The 24,997-nt window shown below is 44.1% G+C and overlaps 2 protein-coding genes across 2 annotated transcripts; one reads left to right on the top strand and one right to left on the bottom strand.

Annotated features, from left to right (window-relative positions):
• The first annotated feature begins 250 nt into the window (after window positions 1–250).
• Window positions 251–6,836, top strand: yif1b (Yip1 interacting factor homolog B). The gene is made up of 8 exons (XM_080006531.1): window positions 251–403; window positions 2,074–2,182; window positions 2,642–2,771; window positions 3,586–3,690; window positions 3,918–4,054; window positions 4,226–4,381; window positions 4,803–4,896; window positions 5,662–6,836. Exons 1-8 carry the CDS (start codon window positions 367–369, stop codon window positions 5,815–5,817), a joined length of 924 nt encoding a protein of 307 aa, XP_079862657.1. The 5' UTR covers window positions 251–366; the 3' UTR covers window positions 5,818–6,836.
• Window positions 6,837–7,497: 661 nt separating this feature from the next.
• LOC307234749 (E3 ISG15--protein ligase Herc6-like) lies at window positions 7,498–23,886 on the bottom strand (the record flags this gene model as incomplete). Its single annotated transcript, XM_080006613.1, has 23 exons — window positions 7,498–9,104; window positions 9,402–9,504; window positions 9,721–9,904; window positions 10,767–10,837; window positions 10,932–10,998; window positions 11,368–11,534; window positions 11,641–11,787; window positions 11,990–12,160; window positions 12,274–12,372; window positions 13,189–13,308; window positions 13,387–13,538; window positions 13,625–13,805; window positions 14,014–14,110; window positions 14,300–14,359; window positions 14,457–14,548; window positions 14,825–14,880; window positions 15,418–15,572; window positions 15,688–15,815; window positions 16,121–16,212; window positions 17,254–17,481; window positions 20,179–20,255; window positions 20,647–20,794; window positions 23,691–23,886. The coding sequence occupies 23 exons, from the start codon at window positions 23,884–23,886 to the stop codon at window positions 8,884–8,886; spliced, it is 3,012 nt and encodes a 1,003-aa protein (XP_079862739.1). The 3' UTR covers window positions 7,498–8,883.
• Between the last annotated feature and the right edge of the window lie 1,111 nt (window positions 23,887–24,997).

Raw genomic sequence — 24,997 nt, 5'->3', positions numbered from 1 at the left:
TGAAAATAAACAGTCAAAACAGTCGAATATATGCAAATTATTTAATTTGACAAATTAAAACAGAAAAGGGTAATTAAGATATATATATATAAAACTATAACGAAGTATACTGTACTATATACGGTACACACACCATGGTGCCCCTTGCAACCGCCCTGAACCAAATCCCCTCCCGGAAATGCAATATTTCCCTTCCGGGTTCGTCATCTCAACGACTGCCACTCTCCTGGGAGCGGGCGAGTGCGGCGCCCGCTGAGAAGCCGCTGTTTCTAAAAGAGTCTCTGAATAAAGAAGTCCGTTTATAACGCAGTGCATTTCAAAAACAACAACAACAACAACAACAACAACAAAAAAGGCTTTATCAACATGGATTACACGGCGGCGCACGGCGGCGTCGGACAGCGTGAGTTGTGCACATAATACGGAGATGCTCTCTGACGTTAGCTTATTATTTACCAAGCGGATTGTTTGACTGTGTAGCCACTCACTCTGTATCCAACAGCCGTGTTTACCCTTCGGTCCGCGGTTCATCGTTTTCACGTGTGTCCTTGAGGGTGGATGTCGGCATGTTGTTGGGCAAATATGGCCCCGGGGTTTTCACGTTACTTGCATTACATTTATTACACCTCTTACCAGAACGGTTTGCCCCAAAAACCTCTGCCGAGTGCCGTCATATGATCAGCTGTTAAGCTGTTAAAATGTCTGGGATGTGAAGCCCTGACTCGTGTCTTTTTTTTTTTTTTTTTTTTTAAGTCACCAGATACGTGCAGATTTATTTTGTGTTGTGTGAACACACTTCATATAGCTCCACTGACAATTGTGACTTAAAGTGTGTGTTATTATAATACTTCCAGTTAGCCTTTAAGAAAAGAGTATATGAACTGCAACATGGAGAAGTTATGTGGGGGTTTTTTTTTAGGGTTAGTAAGAAATGCATCAGTCGTAAAGTTCATGCACTGAAACTGGTAATATTCAAGATTCAAGATTGTTTATTTGTCACATACGTAATAGGCGGGGTACAGCATAATGATAAACGGGCAAACTCCAAGGGCTTTGTAAAACGAAAGTGGCTGGAGTAATGAAACATAATGGTATAATCTAAATCAGAAAAAATATATACAACAAGTGGAACATATAACCACAAGAATGTAATGTATGAATATGTGTGTCTGTCCGTACAGTACCAACACATACACAACATGGAACATGGGCTTCGGACAAAAAATACTGTATCTGACTGCAAGTCAGAATGTAAGACACCGTGGGCCACTAATTCCAAAATCGAAAAAATGTTCATAACAAAGTACATAAACCACACGGCTGATTTCTGTCCTGTAAACTAGTGATTTGTCTAAAAAAATATACCAGGCACACTTGTGTTTTGCTGAGATTGCATATGAAGGAGGACCATGGCCAACATTTACTTGGAGCCTTGCAAGATGACACACATGGGATAATGTGATCACTTAATCAACCCCCCACGGCAATGTATTCAAATGCTCTCACACAAGCCGACCACTGTTGTAACTTCACATTATAAAGTGCTTTTGTGCTGTCGACTCCTTCTCGGAGGTTAGTGTTTGGTTTCGCTGTGGATGTACTTTTTGAATTCCCTAGACAACATTCCACACTAATCCGTTTCACTTCAATTGGCAATGGACGATGGGATGGGGAGAATCCCTCCATTGTGCCCTGGGAAGTAGCCCTTCCTTGACCCCCCCTTCCCCCCAATCATACGATAAGACTAGATAACACTCTATCAATCCCCGGAGGGAAATTCAAGCGTTACAGCAGATTACATACAGATAAGAAATAACACATATGTACACATCTATCTACATAAGTTCATCTGAAGTAGCACTAGGCTAACTAGTGACCCCAATGTGGACAAGTGGCAGATATACGTCTGTACAAGTTGCAGTATTATGGCGTTGCTTATAAAAATATGTGGTATTGTAATGCATTGACTTGTCCCCAACCCAAACCCAAATAAGCAGTGATGTTTATGTTTTTTCAGCTGGCGTACATACCTTCTCTTTTGTTTAACATTTGTTTCCCCCTCCTCTCCCTCAGAGCCTACAATGCGTCTGAGGAACAGCCCAGTGCAGGGCCCGGATGCCAGTCAGCTGTTTGAAGATACCAGCACCATCAGGCCTGGAACACACGGGACGGGGAGCTACAGGTAGGCACACCGGCGTAATGCTCACTGCTTTTTTCTTCTTTTTATATTGTTCTTAAATGAATTGTTGTGGCTGGTCCCCGCGAGACCAACATTGACCCAGTGCTTGTCACACACCAATTCTAGAAGGTAAATCTGAATGTTGTAAATGCTTTGATGTTCTGTTTTTAAACTTGTTCTGATCACACAAAATATTTTCAGGACCTATATAACTATATAACTATAGTCAAAGTAAGTGAATTGAAATTCCTGTCTCATGAAAAAAAGAGAAAAGAGACATGATTTTGTTGTAGCTTGAGGCATTTTTCAACTTTTCTCCATTTTGTAGTCCTTTCTCTTAATAGGCCACCAGGAAATAGCTGCACGCATAGACATATTAAAACTATATAGATAACTTATATAAATGTCTAACCTGCCTTTTAGGTTTATTGCTATCTTAATCATCTTGTGCTTTGTTACCAGCAACCGGCATGCTGGGCAACAAGCAGGAGATTTCCAGGGCCAGTCCATCCTGTCAGACCCCATGTCCAACCTGGCTATGGCCTACGGCAGCTCCTTGGCCTCCCAGGGGCGGGAGATGGTCGACAAGAACGTAAGACTAGCGCAACCTCCACATTAAAAACTACTGTACCTCTACAGTATGTCTTTAGGATGCCGCCAATTTCTCTTTTGGCATCCCTACTAGGCTTGGGCAGATTTACTATTAAATCGTCCATTGGCGATCGACTCATCGATCGTGATTGACATTGATGACAGACAATTTATTTTTTATTTTTATTAAAAGGCGCAGGTGCTACACGTACCTGCCGCTCAATATGCAGATCTAGTTTAATCTAATATAATCTCATAGAGAAGATTTTGATTTATTTGGTTTCCTTAGCCTCTTGTATGTAAAACTAAAAACGCAAACCCTAACTTGGAGCAAAGTTTTTTTGATTTCTTTTCCAGACAGCGGTGCACGCCGGCTCTTGTGCCTGTCTTTTTATTTATTTAACACAACTGAGTTAAGCGACTGTCCTGTTCCGTCTTGTTCCAAAAAAAACCCTGTGCGCACGCCTCGCCGTTGTTTCCGTTGCTATGGGACTACATTTAGTAAAAACTGAATGTTTTTGTGTGAATACTTTACTGGTAAATAATAAATCATCACTTCTGTCATGGGGAGACCGCATTTGCCACATTACATTAAATTCTATGTGTAATAACATTTTTGGCCATATCGTCCAGCCTTATGGGAAAATAACTTGCTTTGACAGTACATGAAAGCTAGGTAAATATTTAATTTATATTAAATTGAATAATACTACAAAATAAAAGCCAGTGTTGTAATTACGAAATTATAATGTAGCACACCTGAAGAACAATGATGTGTGTTCATGTCATTTGTATTTTGTCTTTTACTTTTTTAGTTGGACAGATTCATCCCCATCTCTAAGCTGAAGTACTACTTTGCCGTGGACACGGTGTACGTGGGAAAGAAGCTGGGCCTGCTGGTCTTTCCATACATGCATGAGGTAAGCTTTGAAAGGCCTCCAATGTCCAGTTCTTTGTAGTTGTAACACACTTGTCATATGTGCCCCAGACTAAGCCTGTCGAGCCCTTTCTACCTCTTCCAACCTACAGCGGCTTACGCACATTTGCGGTTACGCACAGATGATATATGATGGCTCCAGTCATTTAATACAGTTCACTGAGATGCCAACCTGAACAAGTGTCATTTGAGGTAATGTGTGTGTTGTAGAACTGGGAGGTGAGCTACCAGCAGGACACTCCTGTGGCTCCACGCTTTGATATCAACGCTCCTGATCTCTACATTCCTTCTATGGGCTTCATCACTTATGTACTGGTGGCTGGGCTGGCGATGGGCACACAGAACAGGTACACACGCACATGCACACGCTATCACATTGCACAACCAATCTTCATGTCACAGAAAATAACTAAATTATGGCTTTCACTGAATCTTGAGAAGAGTGACAAATGGACAGGCAACCGCACAACGACGCAGGAAGTCGTCCCCGACCTCAGTGGCATCGTGTCTCTTTCCAGGTTTTCTCCGGAGCTGCTGGGCGTCCAGGCCAGTTCGGCCTTCGTGTGGCTCATCATGGAGGTGTTGGCGGTGCTGCTGTCTCTGTATCTGGTGACGGTCAACACCGACCTTACCACCATAGACCTGCTGGCCTTCTCCGGATACAAATACGTTGGGCATGTATCTGTTTGTTACTTCTGCGTTTTGTCTGTTTTTTTTTTAATCTTGTCCTGCACGGTCTTTCCCAGGACACCAGTAAACCAGTTACACTTTTGAGGTGGGACTTATCTGTTTTGTTTTGCTGTCTATATTTAATACATCCATTCACACCACCGGGAAAGGGAACATTTTTCTCCCTGTGTCTATAAACCACGCTAAGGACAGCTGTAATCCGTAGTTAATGGCGCAATGTCTTGTAAGTTGTGTATTTAACTTGTTGAATGTTTTTTTGTTTTTTTTTAAAGGCTTGTCCGTCTTTGTTATTTAGTCTTATGTTTGGTGAGCCAAAGACAATTTTCCACTTCAGTTGAGAAGATGTATTTTCTATTCTAATCTCTCTCTCTCTCTCTCTCTTTGTCTCTCTCTCTGTCTCTCTAGAATGATTGTAGGGGTGGTAGCTGGCCTTTTGTTCGGGAGACTCGGATACTACCTCTCTCTGCTGTGGTGCTGTGCAGCCATCTTCGTCTTCATGGTGGGTGGAGTTTCTACATTCGTTCGATACTCAAGTGGAAATATTTACACTTCTTTTGTGTTGTTGAATATGGAATGCTTTTGAGTGTAGCCTCGTTGGCAGCGGAAAATATGTTCCTCTAGTGGGAAATAAACCTACCGCATGTATGAGACCAGACATACTCAACCCCACGTGGAGTCACTTGATATATACAGTACATACATGGTCGTGGGTCATGATAAGTTTATATTTCGTTGATATAGTCACAATTTTTAAAAAGATTAAATAGGTTGGAATTATATAATATTTTCTATTTCACCCATATGGAGCTCCCTCCATGCTGTATGATATAAGTATTCATATGTAATGTAGAATATCTGCACTTAATCAGTTTTCAAAGTTGGAGCAGTAAGAACGATAGTTTTTTAAACTCAATCAGCTGCTTATTGGCCTAAATGTGAATGGTAACGCATACAATTAGAAGCTGTGTGGCTCCAAAATAATAATAAAATAAAATAAATTGTCACACGCTCTGATTGCTGGTGTCGCAGGAATGTTGGGACCTAAAAAACGGTCATGGGCCAAAAAAGGTTGAGAAGCCCTGACCTAGACGGAACATGGGGGACAATAAAAAGAGGAATATTCACCCTCGTTCTCTTCTTCCTGGTTCCATTTTTTCTCCCACCACTGAGTCATTGATTGGTCATCCGGTTAGTCGGGTGATCGAGAAACATTTCCATCTCCGACACTTATCCCAAACAAAATCCCCGCCTAACCTCTGTACAGATTCGCACGTTGCGTCTGAAGCTGCTGTCCGAAGCAGCGGCCGAGGGGAAGCTGGTGCGAGGCGCTCAAAACCAGCTGAGGATGTACCTCACCATGTCCATAGCGGGAGCACAGCCCCTCTTCATGTACTGGCTGACGTACCACCTGATCAGATAAGACCTGCCGGAGCACACATGCTGTGGCAGGAGCCCGACTCTGGATGGGACTGTTTGAGACACACGCACACACATAAACACACACTTTCACCAAACTGAGACAGACCAAGCACACAAAGACCAGGGTCATCTGGGAAAGGCCCCTTCCCCTGTAACCGCACACCTCACAGAACGGACTTTACACAAGAGGAACATTGAGGAAGAAGACGACGGGCTGTCGCGCAGCACAGCCGAGTGTCGTCAGCGACGCCTTTTTCTATCGTCTCATTTTTATGTCATGAATTAGAACGTTTGTATGATCTGAAACCGGCTTTAAATGTTTTGTATACTGTGCAATTATTTGTTTGTTTGTTTTTTTTTTTTGTATTTAATTTTGTATGTACATATGTTGTATTGCAGTAGTATCGTTAATGGGTTTTGCTGAGGGTCTGTGGCGTCTCACCTGCAACTTTTGAGCCTCGTGGGGAGAAGTGCACATGGACTGTTGACCACTTACGCCGTCCAATCCATTTATGGAGGAGAACTGGGGGTCCTTACCTCAATTCAGAGGAGCTTTGATGGGGTCTTGAAATCTCTGACCTTAGATGAGCCTGCTTCAGTTTGTACTCTGTCCTTTAGTTCTTCTTTAGTACTGCTGACGTTGGGCTGAAGTAGTTTTTCTGGAAAATACCTTTGGTCCATAATCATGGTTGGAGAGCGCCGTTTATCCTGCTCACTTATCCGTTTCAACGGCTTCCTTTTCCATTTGAAGAAAACGGTTGTTATAAGCTGATGTTAGGTGGGGAAGTACCAGTATAGTTCAAAGATTTTAACTTGTGAAATCTTATTTGTGTTTTTGTTCAGCTTTGCTGCCTGAGAATTTTTAAGTAGAATATCAGCTGTGTTCAACTCACAATTACATGCTAAATTGTGAATGCAGGGTGTCATGCCAAGAATTTTGGATATTTGTTTTAACACAAGTATTTTCTTTTCTTTTCATATTGAAAGTCTGGTGAAATAAACGGAAGAGATGTGATGGTATATGTTCTGTGAAACCTTATTTCTTCTCATGATTCCTGAAATGCTTAGAAACGAATCAAACAGGGCGTTGTCTCATCCCACATCGGGTACCTGGAAGTGCTTATTGATCGCCCCATAACATGTCAGAAATGCCTTTCCGCTGCTTGTGTCGAAAACTGACTGTTTGTTTGGGCATTCTGACAAAACAGTGAGCTACTAGGACAGCACTGAGTTCAACATTATTCGTTGAACTTTTGTATCATCTTGAAAATGCAAATTCATAAAGACTACTTTTTGTGGATGTTTCAACCCCACCCAGTAAAAGCTTCTTTCATTCGTCACGTAGTTAGGGATAAGGAAACTACTTTATTGTACTACCGAGGTGTAACGGTGGATGCTAAAAACCTTATTTCAGTCAACGGATACACCAATACGTAAATATAGTCCCATTTAATACGTTTAGTAAGCATTTAACTCAAACTCAAAACTTACTGTTCATGATTTTCAAAATAGGCCAACGATTTTAAATGGTTCAACTTATGCTACTTAAAGGATGTTTACAGGCAATTCAATAACTCAGCAAATACAATAATAACTAAGCTTGTTTGGCTTTTCTTAAATATTTAAATGTAACTTAAATGTTGAATGTGTGTGACAAAATGAGGGATGACTCCGTTTTCAATTCAGTACAAATGTTTTAATCACATCTCGAAATAAGACGATATAAACTTGACCTTATCATTAAATACAAGCAAAACTTTTCGTGTCTGCACTTGAATATGGAATTTACCTTTATTTATGCAAAACTGGTGAACCATATGAAGCAATATTTTGGGACTGTTGGCAAAATATAGGATACTATCAGAAAACTTAACCCTAACCCTGTGATGCAAATGCAGCCTTTCTTTTGGATTTTCGACCCCGGAAATTTCACAAGCATAGCAGAGTAAAGAAGAGGAGTAAAAAAGAGGCGCCTCCCTCCGAAAAATCGGACTGCACAACTTTAAAAGTCAAACCGAACAAAAAGGACAGAGGAGTACAATGTCCTTTAGCCTCCACAAAATGATCATGATTTCAAAAGAAGGGAAACAACCCTCGACTCCATAGTTTAGAAACAACCACATTGTTCCTCCACAGACATATTCAGTAGTAATAGCAATTGTATGATTAACTATCTTCCTGATTTATTTTTGTTTAAGTATTAGGATATTATATTATATATTATAGTATTATATTGTGCCTGATTGGGAGAGAAGGCGGCGAAAAGCTGAAAATGCAAGGAGTGGAGGTGGAGAAGGCAGATGAGTACTTGGGGTCGACCATCCAAAGCAGCGGAGAGTGCAGGAGAGAGGTAAAGAAGAGAGTGCAGGCAGGGTGGAGTGGGTGGAGAAGAGTGTCTGGAGTGATCTGTGACAGAAGGGTTCCAACAAGAGTGAAGTCTACAGGACGGCAGTGAGACCAGCCTTGTTGTACGGTTTAGAGGCAGTGGCGCTGACAAAAAGGCAGGTGGCTGAACTGGAGGTGGCAGAGTTGAGGATGTGGAGATTTTCATTGGGAGTGACAAGGACGGACAGGATTAAGAACGAGTACGTTAGAGGGACGGCTCAGGTTGGTCAGTTTGGTGGAAAAGTGAGAGAGGCCAGAATGAGATGGTTTGGACACGTGTGTAGGAGAGATGAGAGTTACATTGGGAGAAGGACGCTGAGGATGGAGCCGCCAGGCGAGAGGAAAAGAGGAAGGCCCAAGAGAAGGTTTACAGATGTGGTGATGGAGGACATGCAGGCGGTTGGTGTAAGGGAGGAAGATGCGCAGAACAAAAGGTATTGGAGGCAGGTGATCTGCTGTGGCGACCCCTAACAGGAGCAGCCGAGAGGAGAAGATTACATTATTATATTCTATTTCACTAAAAACGAAACTGCCAGTTAATAAGCTGAACTGAAAATTGTCATGTTATTAATGCAATGTTATGTTACTAATGCATAGTTGCTTAGTAATTCAGGAAAGCAATCTAAAATGGATGTTAAGCGCCGTCAGAGCCTTTCTGACCCTTGCTGGGGAGGAACACGTATCATTCCTTCCAAAAGCCTCTGCAGTGGTAAATGGCCCCCAGAAGCTTGTTTCGGAGGGTCCTCTTGGCGGGGTACCTCCTGTAGTTGGGCAGCAGTAACAGGGAATGGCAGGTGAGGGACTCTGGGAAATAGAGTTCGGTGGAATTGGGCAAGAGGGCTATGGTCATCTGGATTTTGGTCGGGGTAAAAACAGGTACGCGGTCAACGCCTGTGAGGAACACTGGGGAGGAGGAGGCGTTGGAGAAGAAACATGTCACATATTTGGGCAAAGGGTTAAGTGGCTTCACTTTTTACATCATAACTCAACATTTCTCCTTGTGGATGTATTATTTGGCTTATTTTTTCCTGTTAAAATACAGTACCTGCCTATAATATGATAAACTTATTTACACTACATCACTTTCACAATGTGTTCCATATGATTTACTCTAATTCAGTGTTAGAACCTAAATGGTGCCCTTCACAGATTCTCTTCTGCTGAGCAATTGTAAAGGAGGGAAACCGGTGCCACACTTACAGAGGAAGCGGTCCTTTTCTACTTTAGTCAGCTCATCGAACACCTCCCAGAAGTTGATGATGTTGGGGTGCTTGTCGTGGTATTCACCTTGATACACGGTGTTCTGAGGGAAAACGACACGGGATCTCAGTTTTGCTCGTGGTTTCTATGAAACTATATATATACATCTAGATCTATGTACATGTCCGTCTGTCCTTCCGTCCGTGGATAATCCCGGTCAAATTGATCAAAACCCCGGGTTGTGACATTTGTGAAAAAGGATTGGAGGCTACATGGACGGATGGAAAGACGGACGGAGATCGGGGGGGACCCGTCGAACCTGCTTCATCAGATCCCAGTCGTTGTGCTGTTCGCCCACCATGACTCCCTGCAACTCCTCCGGCTGGAAGAACTCGATCACGTCCATGTGGCACACCTTGAAGAAGCCCCTCTTGAACTCGTCAAACACTTTCTCCACTGATTCGTTGAAGACAAAGTTGATGAAGGCACCGACAAACTCTTTCCTATTAATAAACACACACCCCCCCGAGGGGTCACTGAAAGTTCACACGGTGAGTAACCAACCAAAGAATGGTAAGTTGCCAAATCAGAGAATAAAGGAGAATAGATTTCCCTGCTCTGGTTCTGATGTGAGATCATGAGATTCGTCATTTATCGCCGACTAGGTCCCATCTTTCATACGAATGGGCTGCTTTTATTTATTTTTATTTTTTCCCCTCCTCGCTGGTAGGGTTTCGGGCATACACCGATTACATTAGCTGCCCACCGCCTCCATCGTCGTTTTCTTTTCATAGAAATAAAACCCATTTAGTTAATTTTCACGTGTCAGCATCCACGTTGATCGAAAAAAAAAAAAGTAATTTATAAAATACAATTCTTAGTCGAATGCTACAAAAGGTAAAGTGGCTTTAGAAGACCTTAGATCAGGTCTAGATCGGGACCTGTCTCCCTCTCTTGACAAATACGATGACGTTTGTAATGACGTGGATATCCTAACTCTGCAAGTCGACGGTGTGGATGCCATGACAGAAAACGGAGGCATCAAAAGTGACACAAGATGCTAAACTAGAATTGAAACTGAAAATTGGTGATAAGGACTCGTGCAAACAGGGGCGGCTGTGGCCATTCTGCCGCTCTAGGCAAACTGTCGGGGGGTGGGGGCTGGTTGCACCCCCGATGGCGCCCTGTCCGATCCCGCCTTGGTTGGGACCGTCGGAGAGGGAGACGGGTGCGCAAATTGCGCCCCGGTCGCTCCCTCTCCGTGCCCCCGACCTGCCCCCCGGGGCCTATGTCGCCGATAAGAAGAGCCCGCCCTGCGTGCAAAGCCTTATATCCAAATCTGTCATAATTTATGGATAAGCATACTTGTTTGAACTGGTGAGCGGCTTTCCTTCCTCTTTCGGATCAAGTTCCACCGTTTTTCCATCCCAGGTGATCTGAAACAAGGCAACGACTCAATTTAGAGGCAGAAGTTGAACTGTCACTCACAGAGCCCAAAGGATCAATTTTGAACAGCGTCGTTCTTCACACCTTGAAAGTCAAGTGCATGACATTGAGCTCCTCCGAGGTGTAGTCATCCAGGATGGAGCAGAAACTCCTGAAGGGGGCGAGAACAATCGTGAACCGCCTCATGACCTCAACGTGACAAAAAGCTGGTTGCGCTCACCGTTCCGTGAGCGGCGCCGTCGTAAAAGCTCATTCAAAACCTCAAAAAAAGTCAGAGCGTCGCATACAGCTCTCACACCATAACGCCAAAGCGTTTTATCACCCAAAAATGCCCGTTTTCCCTCCTACTCTGTTGGCTCAGGTTTGGTGAATTTGTTTTAACAATCATGCTGTAATGCAGCAGGGTTAGTGATTTCCTCAATGTGGACTCAAACCCCTTGTGGTACGGGTTCTTTTCATTCCAGTCAGAAGCAGAGCACACGTCTCCATAATGCTACACAGTATATGTGGATATTCTTACCTTGCCATCACAGGTTCAAACTCCTTCATATCCTCCAAGGACGGTTTGGCGCAGACGAGCTTCTTGAAGAGGACCAGCGGGAACGGCAGGTGGATGATGTTGTGGTTGTACAGGGCCATGCCGCACAGAACCCCAAACAGGAAGTACCTCTTGGGCTCCGCTTGGGGCTGTTATGTTCGGCGGCACAACGTTGGTGTTCAGCGTTACTCACGGCTCATAGCGTTTGGTGCGGTTGAGCTGCGGGTCGGAACCGCCCCTCTACCGGTGTCTTACCGTGGCAGGGAACCAGGCCAGAGTCCTGCTGTCATTGTACTTGAACATCTGAGACTCTGGCGCCATCAGCTCTTCGAACACATTGATGAAGAAGTCCCTTTTATTGACGTCCATCACTTTCAAGTGATGGACATCCACGAACTGCACCTGGAAGTGAGAGATTTGTGCTTTTTCGGTAAAGGTACAGCACTGCCGTCAGCGAAAGACCACCTTTCACCCCCCCCCCCCCCCCCCCCCCCCCCCCCCGGAACCTTTTTTTTTTTTTCTTCAAGTTATAAATACATTGTTGGTTCAAAAAAATAAAATAAAAGCGAAAAAAGCTCAAAAACAAAAGGCGTGCCAATGTTACCAGTAGCTCCCTCTGGAAAGCGCAGTGGTCGGCGATGCCTAGCTGTCTGAAGGTGTCCTCCACGAGATGCGTCCGTCGGAGATTCAGCTGGAACACCGAGGCCTGGGACGCATCTGGGACGTCGATCATCTCCGGCGGCCACATCATCACATGGCTGAGTTGGTGGCTTTTCTGTCAAACAGAAGTGCATTTACATGAATGGGTATAGAGAATATAAACCAATATTAGGTGGCCTTTAATCAAATTTACTCATTATTTCTGTAATTTTTCCGCTTAAATTATACCTTAATAATGAATGCCAGGATGTTAAAGAATCCCATCTTGCAAGGGAGATCAAACACAAACGGATACCGGCAGAAGATCGCTGGTCTGTCTTCTTCATCCTTTAAACAAAAAAAATGATTGTGTGTCACTTCTAAAGCGCCCAACAGTATTAGTAAAAATAACTACAAGCAGTAATTTAGGGGCCAAAAACAATCGCAAACACAAATAACGAAATTCACCCTGATTGTTAAAGTGATAGAGAAGTTTGCGTTCGCATGGATTTTTGTGAACACCGCCACCATGTGGCCGCATGGTGGCCATCACGGACCAAACCGGCGCTTCAAGTTGGGCGTGAATCGGACAAAGCGGCCATCGAATGAATACAGGCGTTATGTGTTCATTTTTCGCCGGCATTCATTTTGTTATTTGGACGATATTTACAACAACAACAAGTTGACCTCAACCCAGCGAGATAAAACTCCTGCTTTACCAGGTTTGGCTGTGAGCCAATGTTACCGGCTAGGTACATCAGTGCATCATCGTATTTAAAACGAGCCGGTTAAACTGAATTTTGGAGGGGAAGGGTCTTCATGATGTGCGTGTGATTTGTTTGTGTGACGCCGCTGCCTTGATCAGGACTCTCTTGTAACCCAGAGCGTTCCTGGTCAAGGTAAAAAAAAACAAAAAAAAACAGCCAAACTCTGTATACGACGCTCATAATACAGACTGGGGCGTCCGGATCGGTGTCTCTTTTTTGCCAGCCAGGATCGGCGGTGAAGACCTTTCTGACAAAGAGCGTCTCAATCTCGTCTCCGATATGTGAAGGTAACACGAAGCCTTGGTTTACACTCCTGCATGCTGCTGACATGTCATCACCCGTCACATAAAGACAGACAACGGATTGCTTCCCTGCATTCCCTCCAATGTGTCCTTACCGCCACGTTTGAGAAATCAGACCAAAGCTTGACGTCTACAAAAGGGTTGACGGTGTCGTTGATCTCCGGGATGTAGAAGGTTTTCAACGGGACCTTCGGGGTCTTTCCAGTTGTGTTTGCCTGTCAAAATAACCACCGTAAAAAAAAAACATGGGAAAGGTTTCCCTGAACTGGCGATGCAGACGAACGAGCGCTGACCTTGTAGAGCATCTTGAGGACCTGCAGCAGCCGCCTTACACCCTGGTTGTGAGTCGCCAAAAGGCCGTTTTTCAGCAGGAAGCACAAGGCCCCTCTGAACACCACGATGTTCTTAAGCAGGAGGGAGGGCTTCAAGGAGGACCACAGGCTTTCTATGGGAACACAAACCATCCACGTAGCCTCTCAACCCCAGGGGGCAAATGCACTGTGAAACAGACGAGGTCAACGAGTCGCTCACTTAGTGATTTCAAAGCCTTGTCGTTCATCACAGTTATGGCGACCACGAGAGGCATCACCACGTTCAGAGCATTACTGTCCTCCTGGAGGAGGGGGCACGTCGGGAGGATCACGAGCACCTCCGGGGACCTCAGGGTGGGGTGCGACTCGTAGAGTTGATCCACGAGAAGTTTCAGGTTGATCTGTACGGAGCATAAAACAACCAGACATCTTATAAATATATATATATATATATATATATATATATATATATATATATATATATATATATATATATATATATATATAAATAAAAAACAGATCATCTTGTTTTAAAGAATTTTCCATGCATGCCCACGGCAAAACACAACGTTCAATTTTTTTGCTGAGCGTGCCAAACGAGTTCTCAACTGTTTTTTTGATCCAGGGTTTCGCACACAGCTGGTCGAAGGTTTGGCTCGCGGCCTCAATATCGGCGCTGAATTCCGAAGGGGACGAAGGAGGTTCCCTGGGGAGAGGAGAGGAGAGGAGCCGTGTGAGAAACGGGAGGATACCCGGGTCCCAAACCAACCGAGTGACATCCAACGGCGGAATTGCATCAGTGTTGTGTTTCATTTGGCAGGCTTTCTGGTTTCTCTCATTCAAAAAAAAAAAATAATAATAATAAAAAAAGCAACATCCACCGTGGAGAGCTTACCGGGTTTTAGTGAAACTGGCAACAAGGCTGGAACTTGTCCAAAACATCGACGAGATTTCCCTGACGGGTTCAAAAACGCATTGGTTACCATAAGTAATACGCTGATTATAATGATGCAATAACGTGAGAGAGAGTCGTGATTTGAGTCATGACGCACAGTTCTGCCTCGGGGTTCCCGTGCTCCATCGCCAGCCATTTTGTCAGCTTTGTTGCGTCCAGCCTTCCGACGGTCTCCGTCCTCTCCGGACACTATGCGGTCAGAGAGGAAGAACAACACGCCTCTGAACACCGTTTCCGACACTCACACAGTGACAAAACGCTCTTTCAAAGTGAAATCCTGCATTGCATAGTTGAAAGGACGATGGGAATCATTTTTCAAAATGTAGGACACGTCTACTCGCACTGTCGACTGCCGTTCCGTTCAGTTTGCATCGCAGTTCATTATATAGAATCCCAATCAGAACAAAAGTGTTTTCCACTCAATGACATTATTCATTTTACATGGACTACGTTGTAAAACATTACCTTTTTGGTTGAGATGTAGATGAAGTTGCTGTTCCATCCGGCTGCTATCCTCAAGTCTGTTGAAGCAAATTACAACAAACCGAGGCGTGATCACAAATGTGTTCCAAACCAGGGCATCATACACCTATCACAGGTTATTGGCGGCACATTTTCGAAAAGGAGATTTCGCTTCTTTTTTTTTTTTTTTTAAAGGCTTAAACGTTTGTCCCATTGCATTCATGCACAGTGGGAAAGCTGCTGAGTGCTACGTTTCTCAGGAGAAAAGTGTAAGGTTGTGCTATGAACAGATTTAAACGATGGGAGCCAACATTTTAATTGAACATTGAAAAACGGTTAACCTATCGTTTGGACCTCTTCGACATTGAATTCCAGCGGCACTAGTGTTGAGAACTGCCACAAAATGCAGTTTTTCCCCATGTGCTGCATGTCCGCTTCTATCCCATCATGACGCTACACAACGTGCCAGTTATGTAAACATCAAGTTATCATTACTTCCTTTTTACTCTTCTGTTGCTACGAGGGTGCATGTAAACAAAAGACTCCACGCGACACCGTTGATTTCAAATGAAATGCGCCGTTCAAACTTTCAGTACCGCTGGGTGCGGCTGCTGCACCGTTAGTCGTCCACGGGAGTTGAGCAAGAGCCGGTGCCAGATTGGCCCCTGAATCCCCGTCGCCGGACGGATTTTTATCCCCGCTCCCCAGCCTCCAAACGCAGCCTGAGGACGTCAACATCAGGGTGTGGTAGCTGGAAGTCCCAAACCAAGATGTCACCAAGAGATGAATAACTTTGAACCTTGAAATGTTTACATCTCTCTATGTACCACATTGTGTGGATTCCTTCTTACTCTCAAAGCCACTACCTGCCACACGCGATCTGGACCACGGGGCCGTCTCCGACCTCAACCTGTCGGGGTAGAAGTTCATCGGCAGTGGAGTTGTGTCCAAGCTGACCGTGGCTTCCTTTTCCAAAGGTGAACACCTTTCCGTCCTGGAAACACAGACAACAAGCAGCAGGAACTAAGAGAAAAGAACCAAGGAGCTGCTGATCGGCTACTGAAGATGTGATGTTAGTTTTAATTAGTACCCAGAGATAATTGAAGAAAGCTTGGCACTGAATATACCATTAACTCTCACATAAATTACGGGAAATAAATATTTTTTAAGTCCCATCTCCCCGGTAGATATCCTTATCTGTTCATAGATGGTATGAATACTACATAAAAACTATAAATCACTACACAGTCTCAAAGTTGAACAAACTCCTTTTTGAGCCCAATGGGTCATGTGTTGTACCTCTGTTAGGACAGCGGAGTGTGCTGCTCCACAGCTTATCACAGAGATCCGCAGCGGTCTGAGAGCGGGCACCACGCACATGGTGAACCTGCCTGATTGGAAGCGGAAAGGGGGCATTTTTATTTCCAAATCACGATCGCTTAGATTGACATTTCTCCCCGTTAATTATAACAATTGGGCGTGGGCAGCTGAATTGCCAGAATAGTCAATATGAACTGTTTGAATATATATGTGTACACACACACACACACACACACACATATATATACACATACTTACACACACACACACCAAAAATCGACTGCCACTAAATAAAGCCGATCCTTGCGTGTAGTCATTCAATTCGGTTGATCAATGTTATTCACCTGCACAATTGCCCATTTTTTTGATAGAATTGTTGATACTGAAGTTTATTGTTAATTTCTTTAAGGTTTATTCTATATTGCAAATGTTTCTATCCATCTATCTATCTATCTATCTATCATCCATCCATTCATCTATCTATCTATCTATCTATCTATCTATCTATCTATCTATCTATCTATCTATCTATCTATCTATCTATCTATCATCCATCCATTCATCCATCTATCTATCTATCTATCTATTTATCTATCATCCATCCTTTCATCTATCTATCTATCTATCTATCTATCTATCTATCTATCGATCTATCTATCATCCATCCTTTCATCTATCTATCTATCTATCTATCTATCTATCTATCTATCTATCTATCTATCTATCATCCATCCATCCATCTATCTATCTATCTATCTATCTATCTATCTATCTATCTATCTATCTATCCATCTATCCATCTATCTATCTATCTATCTATCTATCATCCATCCATTCATCTATCTATCTATCTATCAATCTATCTATCTATCATCCATTCATCTATCTATCTATCTATCTATCTATCTATCTATCTATCTATCTATCTATCATCCATCCATTCATCTATCTATCTATCTCTCTATCGATTACATGTAAAATAAATGTGTTTTTTATGCCTTTAGGGTTCTCAGCATCTAAGCAGGTAAAAAAATATATATATTATTACACTCCGGTTATTACAGCACTGCGTGCCTGCCCATGCGGTGTATTACCAATGTATTTATCATTACCTTTCTCATCCACTCTGTTGACCCCAAGTTGCCCATATTTGTTGGCTCCAAAGCAGTAAACCAGACCGCAGAGGGTGAGGAGCAGGGTGTGGGCCCCTCCGGCCGAGACCTGCGTCACCGCGACCCCAGTGAGGGAGAGCAGCGGCGCAGGCCAGGACTGCACCGACACCTGCTTCCCCAGACCCAGCTGACCGTGGCTGTTGGAACCCCACGAGAAGACACTTCCATCTGGTGAAGGAAGAGAAACAAAACACAGATCGATTCACAAACCAAGGTGGAATGAAGGCACTTTTAATTGTGACACCCGAGGTTGATGTTACGCTTCCGGGGGCGCGGTAGGAAGGTTCCACTGACGATGGCTCCGCGCACAACTCTTAGTGTTTTGTTTATTATTGTTTGTGTTTTTGTACATACTGCACTGTCGCTCATACAGTACGATCGACAAGCACTTTTGGAAATTTGTTCGTCGCCGAACACAGACTTTTTTCCTCTACTTACGTACGTTCTGCGATTCCTTTGCCTTGCCGCCGCCGTGTTGACCAACTCACAGACAGAGGAGAATGAAAAGAGGCAAACGTGCGGGTATCCTTTGCAGATCTTGGACAAGATACTGTAATCTGCCGTTATGTTATTGTACTGGCAAATTTTCAATCCCCAGACAATAAAATGGATGAACTACACACACGGATTAACTTCCAGTGGGACATTGCGAGCTGCTGCATGCTGGCGTTCAGGGAAACCTGGCTGGACCCTTCGGTGCCTGACTTGGCCGTTATCCCGGCTGGATTTTCCATCCTCTGGCAGCACAGAACCACAGAGTCAGGTAAATGGAGAGGCGCAGCGGGGTTAGGGTTATGGTTAACTCTCGCTGCGGTTCGGAACTAGTGGTCCTTTCAACACACTGCTCACCAGACCTGGAGCTCTTAACCGTAAAAGTCCGTCCCTTCTACCTCCCTCGGGTATTCAGCTCCGCTGTAATCACAATAATCACCACCGGCAGCATCCGATGCGCGGTGTGTGTCCTTCGGCGGCGGGGGGAGGAGACACTGCTCCGTTTCGGCGACCGGATCGGGGCGGTGCTGGAGGGGCTCGGAGCCCAGTGGGGAGCGCCGGGGTTCTCCGCTGCGGTCCCTCCGTAGCAGTCCCCACACACAAAACATTTCATGGTCCACCATGTGGGAAAAAAAGTCAATAACGTCTGATTTTGAGCGGGTCGACCCGGGTGTCGTGTTTCCATCAGAGCCGATCGGAGGTGGAGCAGTTTAAAACCTGAGTCTGTTGCAGGGTCATTGTCCAGGGACTGAAACCCAGGTGTGAACTTTTCCATAAATGACAAACATGGCATGTCGTGGGTGTTACCGGCTTTTTTGGCGCAGCAGGAAAGGGGTATTATTCACAAATATAGAACAGCTACAAACCCCTCCCCCGCCATGCCTTTGGTTGGGCGGATCCTACCCCAATTATTCTCCTCCCATCCTACAGATAACGCGTAATGGTGAATTCAGACCATGTGATTCTGGCCTGATTAAAAGCTGACCAACAGGTTTTTGGAGATCGCCAAACAAAGCCCCAGATCGGAGGAAAATCGATCGGAGGGTATCGTTAAGATTTTAACGTTACTACTACTCTTACTGATGATGCTCATAGATCCAGTACTTTAACGGGACTCTTATCAAATCTTTTCTCTTTTATTTTCTGCACATTAAGCAGGGAGAGGGAGTGATTGGGGCACAGACGAGACACGACAGACTCGTCTGGGATTCCTCCTGGTGATCTTGTAACGCGTGACCCCCTGTCATGTTGTGTGAAACCCCAACGACTTCAAGGTTCCAGATCTTAAGACAGAACGTTGTGTAGTGTGAACAGTGGAGCGATCTGACGACTTTGAAAGCCGTGTGATGTGCCTGTGGAATGAAACAGGGAAAAACGGTTATTTTGGCAGTTCAGCGCTGGAGTGAGGAATCCACTGTCTCTCTCCGGGACTGTTCTGAAACCACAGACTGGCAGATGTTCTGTGCTAGTCAAAGCCAGTCAGAGATGCCAAAAGAGACTACAGGGACAAGTTGGAATCGAACTACCACAGCGCCGACCCTAGACGCACGTGGGATGGACTGCGATCCATCACAGACTATAAAGGCAAAAATAGTAGTGATACCCAGCCCGCAGCCTCTCTCCCCGGCAACCCCACGGAGGTCACCAGGGACAGATGGCATTCCAGGGCGTGTCCTCAGAGGGCGCGCCCACCAACTAGCGGAAGTATTCACTTCTATATTCAACCTCTCCCTGAACCAGTATGCAGTCCCCACCTGGGTCCCCACCATTGCACCTTTCCTAACACATTGGACCCCCCTTAATTGGCATACCGCCCCAAAAGATCTACAGACGACGCCATCGCCCTGGGCAGCAAGCACCGCCCTCTCCCACCTAGATCAGGGAAACACATACTCGAGGATGCTGTTTGTAGATTACAGCTCAGCGTTCAACACTATTGTGTCCTCTAAGTTCCCTCCCAAGCTCAGAATCCTGGGTCTTGACACCTTCCTTTGCTACTGGATCCTGGGCTTCCTGATGGGCAGACCCCAGGTGGTGAGTATGGGTAACCTCACCTCCTCTGCACTGACCCTGAGCACTGGAGCGCCTCAGGGCTGCGTACTCCATCCCCTTCTGTAGGGAGAGAAGGTCAGCGTCTTGGCAACATGGTGCCAGGTCAACAGCCTCTCTCGCAACGTCTGCAAAGACCTAACCTGGTCCAGGCAAGCGGACGCCTATACTTCAAGAAGTTTGGCCTGTCTGAAAAACTCTTTAAAACTTGTAGAGGTGCACAACTGAGAGCATCCTCTCTGGCTGAAATGAAAATGACAAGAACCAAAAAAAAAAGAGTTTAAATCAAGCAAAGGCTCAACACTGGGAAAATGCAATCCTTACCTTTTGTCAACGCCAAGGAATGGGAGTTTCCACAAGCGACTTGAACCACTGGAATCGGCAAAGGTAGATCCACTACACTGAATGGTAGGATAAGATAAGACTTTTTATTATTAATCATAGGTTTGCCTTTCTTGGACACATATTGCAAGACTTGTGTGTTTGCTTCATGATCTACTCTTGTATTGTTCATTCAGCCATAGATAGATAGATAGATAGATAGATAGATAGATAGATAGATAGATAGATAGATAGAAAGAAAATAAACATTTAAAAATAAAAAAATACGATTGGCTCTTACAATAACCAATAAACGATACATGGAAACCTAATAATTACCAAACAGCAATAAAGTAAACAAAAAAACTAAAATGAACAACAAAAAATTGGCAATACAACAAACCTAAAAATGAACTTGAAGATCGGAAACATTTCAATGTACGATGCATGTGTTTCCTTGTCATATCTTGCCTTAGTAGCAGAATGGATGATGGATTAGGGCCGAAGCCCAGCTGGCCCTCATCGGATGCCCCCCAGGCGCACACCTTTCCAGCTTCAGAGACAGCAAGGGAATGGTTCTGACCACAGGCCATTGCCACAACTCTGCCGATCACACGGCCTGCACACATCAAAAGAAAGTGTTGAATCGATCGAGATGCCTATATTGCCTGACACGGAACCCTAGTTCATTTGTTTCATGATTGATTTGTAGCGAACAAATCTTCTAATGAGATTCTGCTCCGTGCTGACATGACAGCATCACACGTGCTGCAGGTGTGTTATTCCACCGCATCCCAAGGCTGCTCTATCGGACGGAGATCTGGAGACTGTGGAGGCCACTGGAATCAACTGAACTCATAGATGTTGGCTTAAATGAATAAAAAGAGCAAAACAAGCTGCAATGTGTGTATGTTAGGGCTGGGCGATAAAACAATCGAGATATTTTCACGGTAAAATCTTCCACGGATAGCGATGATAAATTCATATGATTTATTTTAGATAAAGTTTGATACAGAGTGCGTTTTTCCTCTACCTACAAAGACACGACACGGACTACCAATTGTACAGAGCGGAGAAACAACCATGTGACACGAGCAGCCAATCGTGCCGCGGGAGCGCCAGGGCTTCCTCCGCGCTCTCCCCGGCCGCGGTGCTCTGCGGCCGCGAAAGGAGAGCGATTAAAGAAAGAATCCACGGTATTCAATGATGTCTGGTCTGACACGAGAGAGCGTCCCTCGGTCTAGGCTGGGGCAGATTAACGATTGAATCTTCTATCGGCAATCGACTCAATCGATCGCGATTGACATTGATTTTATTTATTTTATTTTTTTAATCATTGAAACGGTGAGAGGGAGAGACGGGGAACTGGAGAGAGGGAGACATGGAGAGAGGGGTTGGAGGCTCTCGCCCGTGCCGCTCAGAGATGTCGAGTAACCACTTGTGATCGGATCTCACTTCCCCCGCGCTATATGCAAATCTTGTGATTATAATATAATCTCAGAGAAAGAATTTGATTTTGTTCTCTTAGTTTCTCACTTGTATGGAAAATTTAAAACGTTAACTTAACTCGGAGAATTCGGAGCGGATTTTTAAAACGGTTTTTTTTATTTTTTTTATTTCTCCTCCAGACAGCGGTGCACCGTGGAGGTGCGCACCGGCTCCCGACTCCCGTGCCTGAGTTTTTATTTTAGATCTATTTATTTTCCTTTTTTTCTTACTTGTATGAAACAAATTTGTAATCACAACTGAGTTGACTGTCCCGTTCCGGTACAAAAAGACCCGCGCGACCACCCAGCCATCGCCACTTGGAAACTTTGCTCAATCGCCCAAGCCTCCCTCGATCTGCTCCAAATGTCCCCGCATATAATCACAGAGTGCAGATTTGGGAAATTGGTGAACCGTTCTCAGACAACAATGATGATTATTATATTCAAATGTATCTAATATATATTTATATATTATTTATTATGTATTTTTTTGTTTACATGTCTTTTATTTAATATTAGTGTCATTTAGTATCAGTGTTTAACGTAAAGCCATGAGAATACACAAAACTGTAAATGAGCATTATTAATATTATAAAATATATATCATGATAATTATCAACATCGGTGTATTTAAAAAAAAAAACATATCGTGATAACATTTTCGGCCATGTCGTCCAGCCCCAGGGTAGGTTCAAACCCCAAAGCTTCTTTTCTCAGTTTCTCCCTGGACTCTGGGGGTAGGGAGAGCAGGCGTTGCACTGCACTATGTTGTCCCCAACACTGCATCCCTGAAGGCCCCCCCAGCGGGTGAACTGTCGCAGAAAAGGTGGCCACTGAGCGTGAAAACGGTTCAATCTATAAAATAGATTTTTATTTTTTCCACGTTAAAATAGTGACAACATACTGTAACCCTCTAGCGCGGCCGTGCTGTGTGTCTTAACCTGTCTTTAACATCTTGGCTTGATGTATTTGCGTGATTTCGCTTCTCCCGTGACCCAGGAGTCGGGAGACTCAAACTGAAAATAATTACCGAGGATTAGAGTCAAGTCCAAGATTAAAAAAAAAAAATATATATATATATATATATATATAATAAAATAAAATAATCTGCCTGTATGTCCTTCAATTTTATCGACAACTTTCATTCGATCTACTTCACACTTGGTGGGTGTATCGCTGGGGATCCAAGGACTTTCAGTGTCGAATTTGGTGCAGTTTGGACACGCAACACAAGTACATTGCATATTTAAATAAACTTGGGTTAAACGGCGAGGCAGCGGGGGGCCGGGCTCCGGTGTACCACTTTAAGCGGCGGTTTCACCTTCCGTCGTGGAACACGGGGCTGAGTTGTTGTCATTTTGTTCAACTGTACCATTAACGTTTCTTGGAAATTCGAAAGTTAAACGACTCTTTTTTTTTTTTCCCCCCACCGTATGACTCATCAAGAAGTGAATGGCATTAAAGAACTGAACCGCCCCGGATCCCATCCCCGAACGCCTGTTGAGTTTCGATGCAGGAGCTGCTGCGGCAAAAACGAAACTGAAACCAAACTATACGCTTCTACGTTCAACTAACATATCCTGAGAGGGCTTTAAAAAAACAACAACAACAACAACAACAATATTTTGTATAATTGACATTGTTTATATACATTTTTCAATAAAAAAAATAGATCCAACTCCATGAATATATTTCAAAAATATATCAAACAAAAAAACAAGAAAATAAACTCGTCGCCATAATCTGTTTTCATGAATAAAAATAGTTCTGGCTGAGTCGTTTCTTTAAAAAAAACAAAAAACGATTATTTCAACACTTACATTACTAACATATGTTTTCCGATAAAACTCATAAAATTCGATTGATTAAAAAAAAACGAACTAAATAAATGAATAAAAACGGACATTATCGATATACTTTTTTTTTTTTTTTTAAATCAACAAACAATTGATTGAAAAAAAAAAAAAAAAAGTCTGTACTATTTATAATCAAAAAGCAACGTGTTTACGTGAGACGTCCTCCACCCACCTGGCTTGGTTGTGTTCTCCACGCCGTTCCGCCCCAGCTGCTGTTTCGAGTTCTGGCCCCATGTAAACAACAGGCCTTCACCGGTGACGAACAAAACGTGATTCTCTCCGCAGCAGATGTCAGCGATCCCGCCGGGGACGCTCCACGACACGGGAAGCGGCCGCCGAGCGCCGTTTTCCCAGCCGTACACCTCCATCCCGCACCGCCCTCTCACTGGTTCCGCTTCGGGCGCCTACTCCCAGTGCCCTGGCGATGGGCGGGGCCACTGGCCCCCCGTTTGTTGGGCTGACCAATCAGATGTCAGCAACTATAATATCGCAATATTTCATGATCAGACCCTGGTTAAAAAACATGGTACAAGTTGGGGGGGGGGGGGGGGGTTAACTTTGAAAGAGTCAGCTGTTTTAGTGTTTTTAAAACAAATAGAAACAACCCTCGCATGAGCTTTATTGACATTTCTCTATATAAAAACCAAAGGAGGTGGTCTGCGAGGTATTAGCCTTATTTTTGACAGAATCGATTTATCTAAAATACCCTGACGCAAAATGAAGAGAGCGAAAGTCAAAGTACCGCACTGACATGTCCACTTTCGACATCACTATGCAATCTGATTGGCACAGTGGATTTGATGCCTCTTGCTGTGTTGTAAAATGTAGCAGTATTTAAAGGAATACTAAGCAACTTTTTTACCTTAAAATAACAGCTTCAAAAATCATTTTGATGGTACACTGACTTGTAATATGGAGAATGGCACCTCTTTCACCCCCTCCACCCACCCCCCTGAACACCTGTTCTTGTACTATATAACTTCATTGTGCGGGTACAAAACCGCAGGAGAAGTGCGGAAAAATAAACATAATATAAATTATTTTCCGACACCGGACGGAGGTTTACGACAGTTGTGTAAAAGTGAAATTGCACTCAGAAACTGTAGGGGTGCCAAATCCCAAAAGTTACATAGTTCCGCTTAAAGAACAGGCACTCCTCACTTAACGGCCGAGTTCCGTTCCTAGGACCAGGTCGTTAAGCGAATTGATCGATGAGCGAGGACGGGGTAAGGGGCCGCGGCGACTGCGAATGCTAGTGTAGTGAATACTGACAGACTGCGGGAACGAGACTGAGACTGAGAACGGCGATGAGATGAGACGCTTGACGCTGAGATGCAGCACGCGCCGCGGTATTGTTCACAGCGTATAACACCAACTGGTCGGGGAAGCTGGTCGCAAGTCCGAACGGTCGTTATACAGGTAGGTCGTTAAGTGAGGAGTACCGGTACTTGAAAAATTGACTTAAGTACAGTTACAAAG

The sequence above is a fragment of the Zeus faber genome, assembly GCF_960531495.2.
Source record: "Zeus faber genome assembly, chromosome: 9".
In the NCBI taxonomy this organism is placed as follows: Eukaryota; Metazoa; Chordata; class Actinopteri; order Zeiformes; family Zeidae; genus Zeus; species Zeus faber.
Note: the sequence above shows the minus strand (reverse complement) of the source record. Positions and strands in the feature narration are given on the sequence as shown.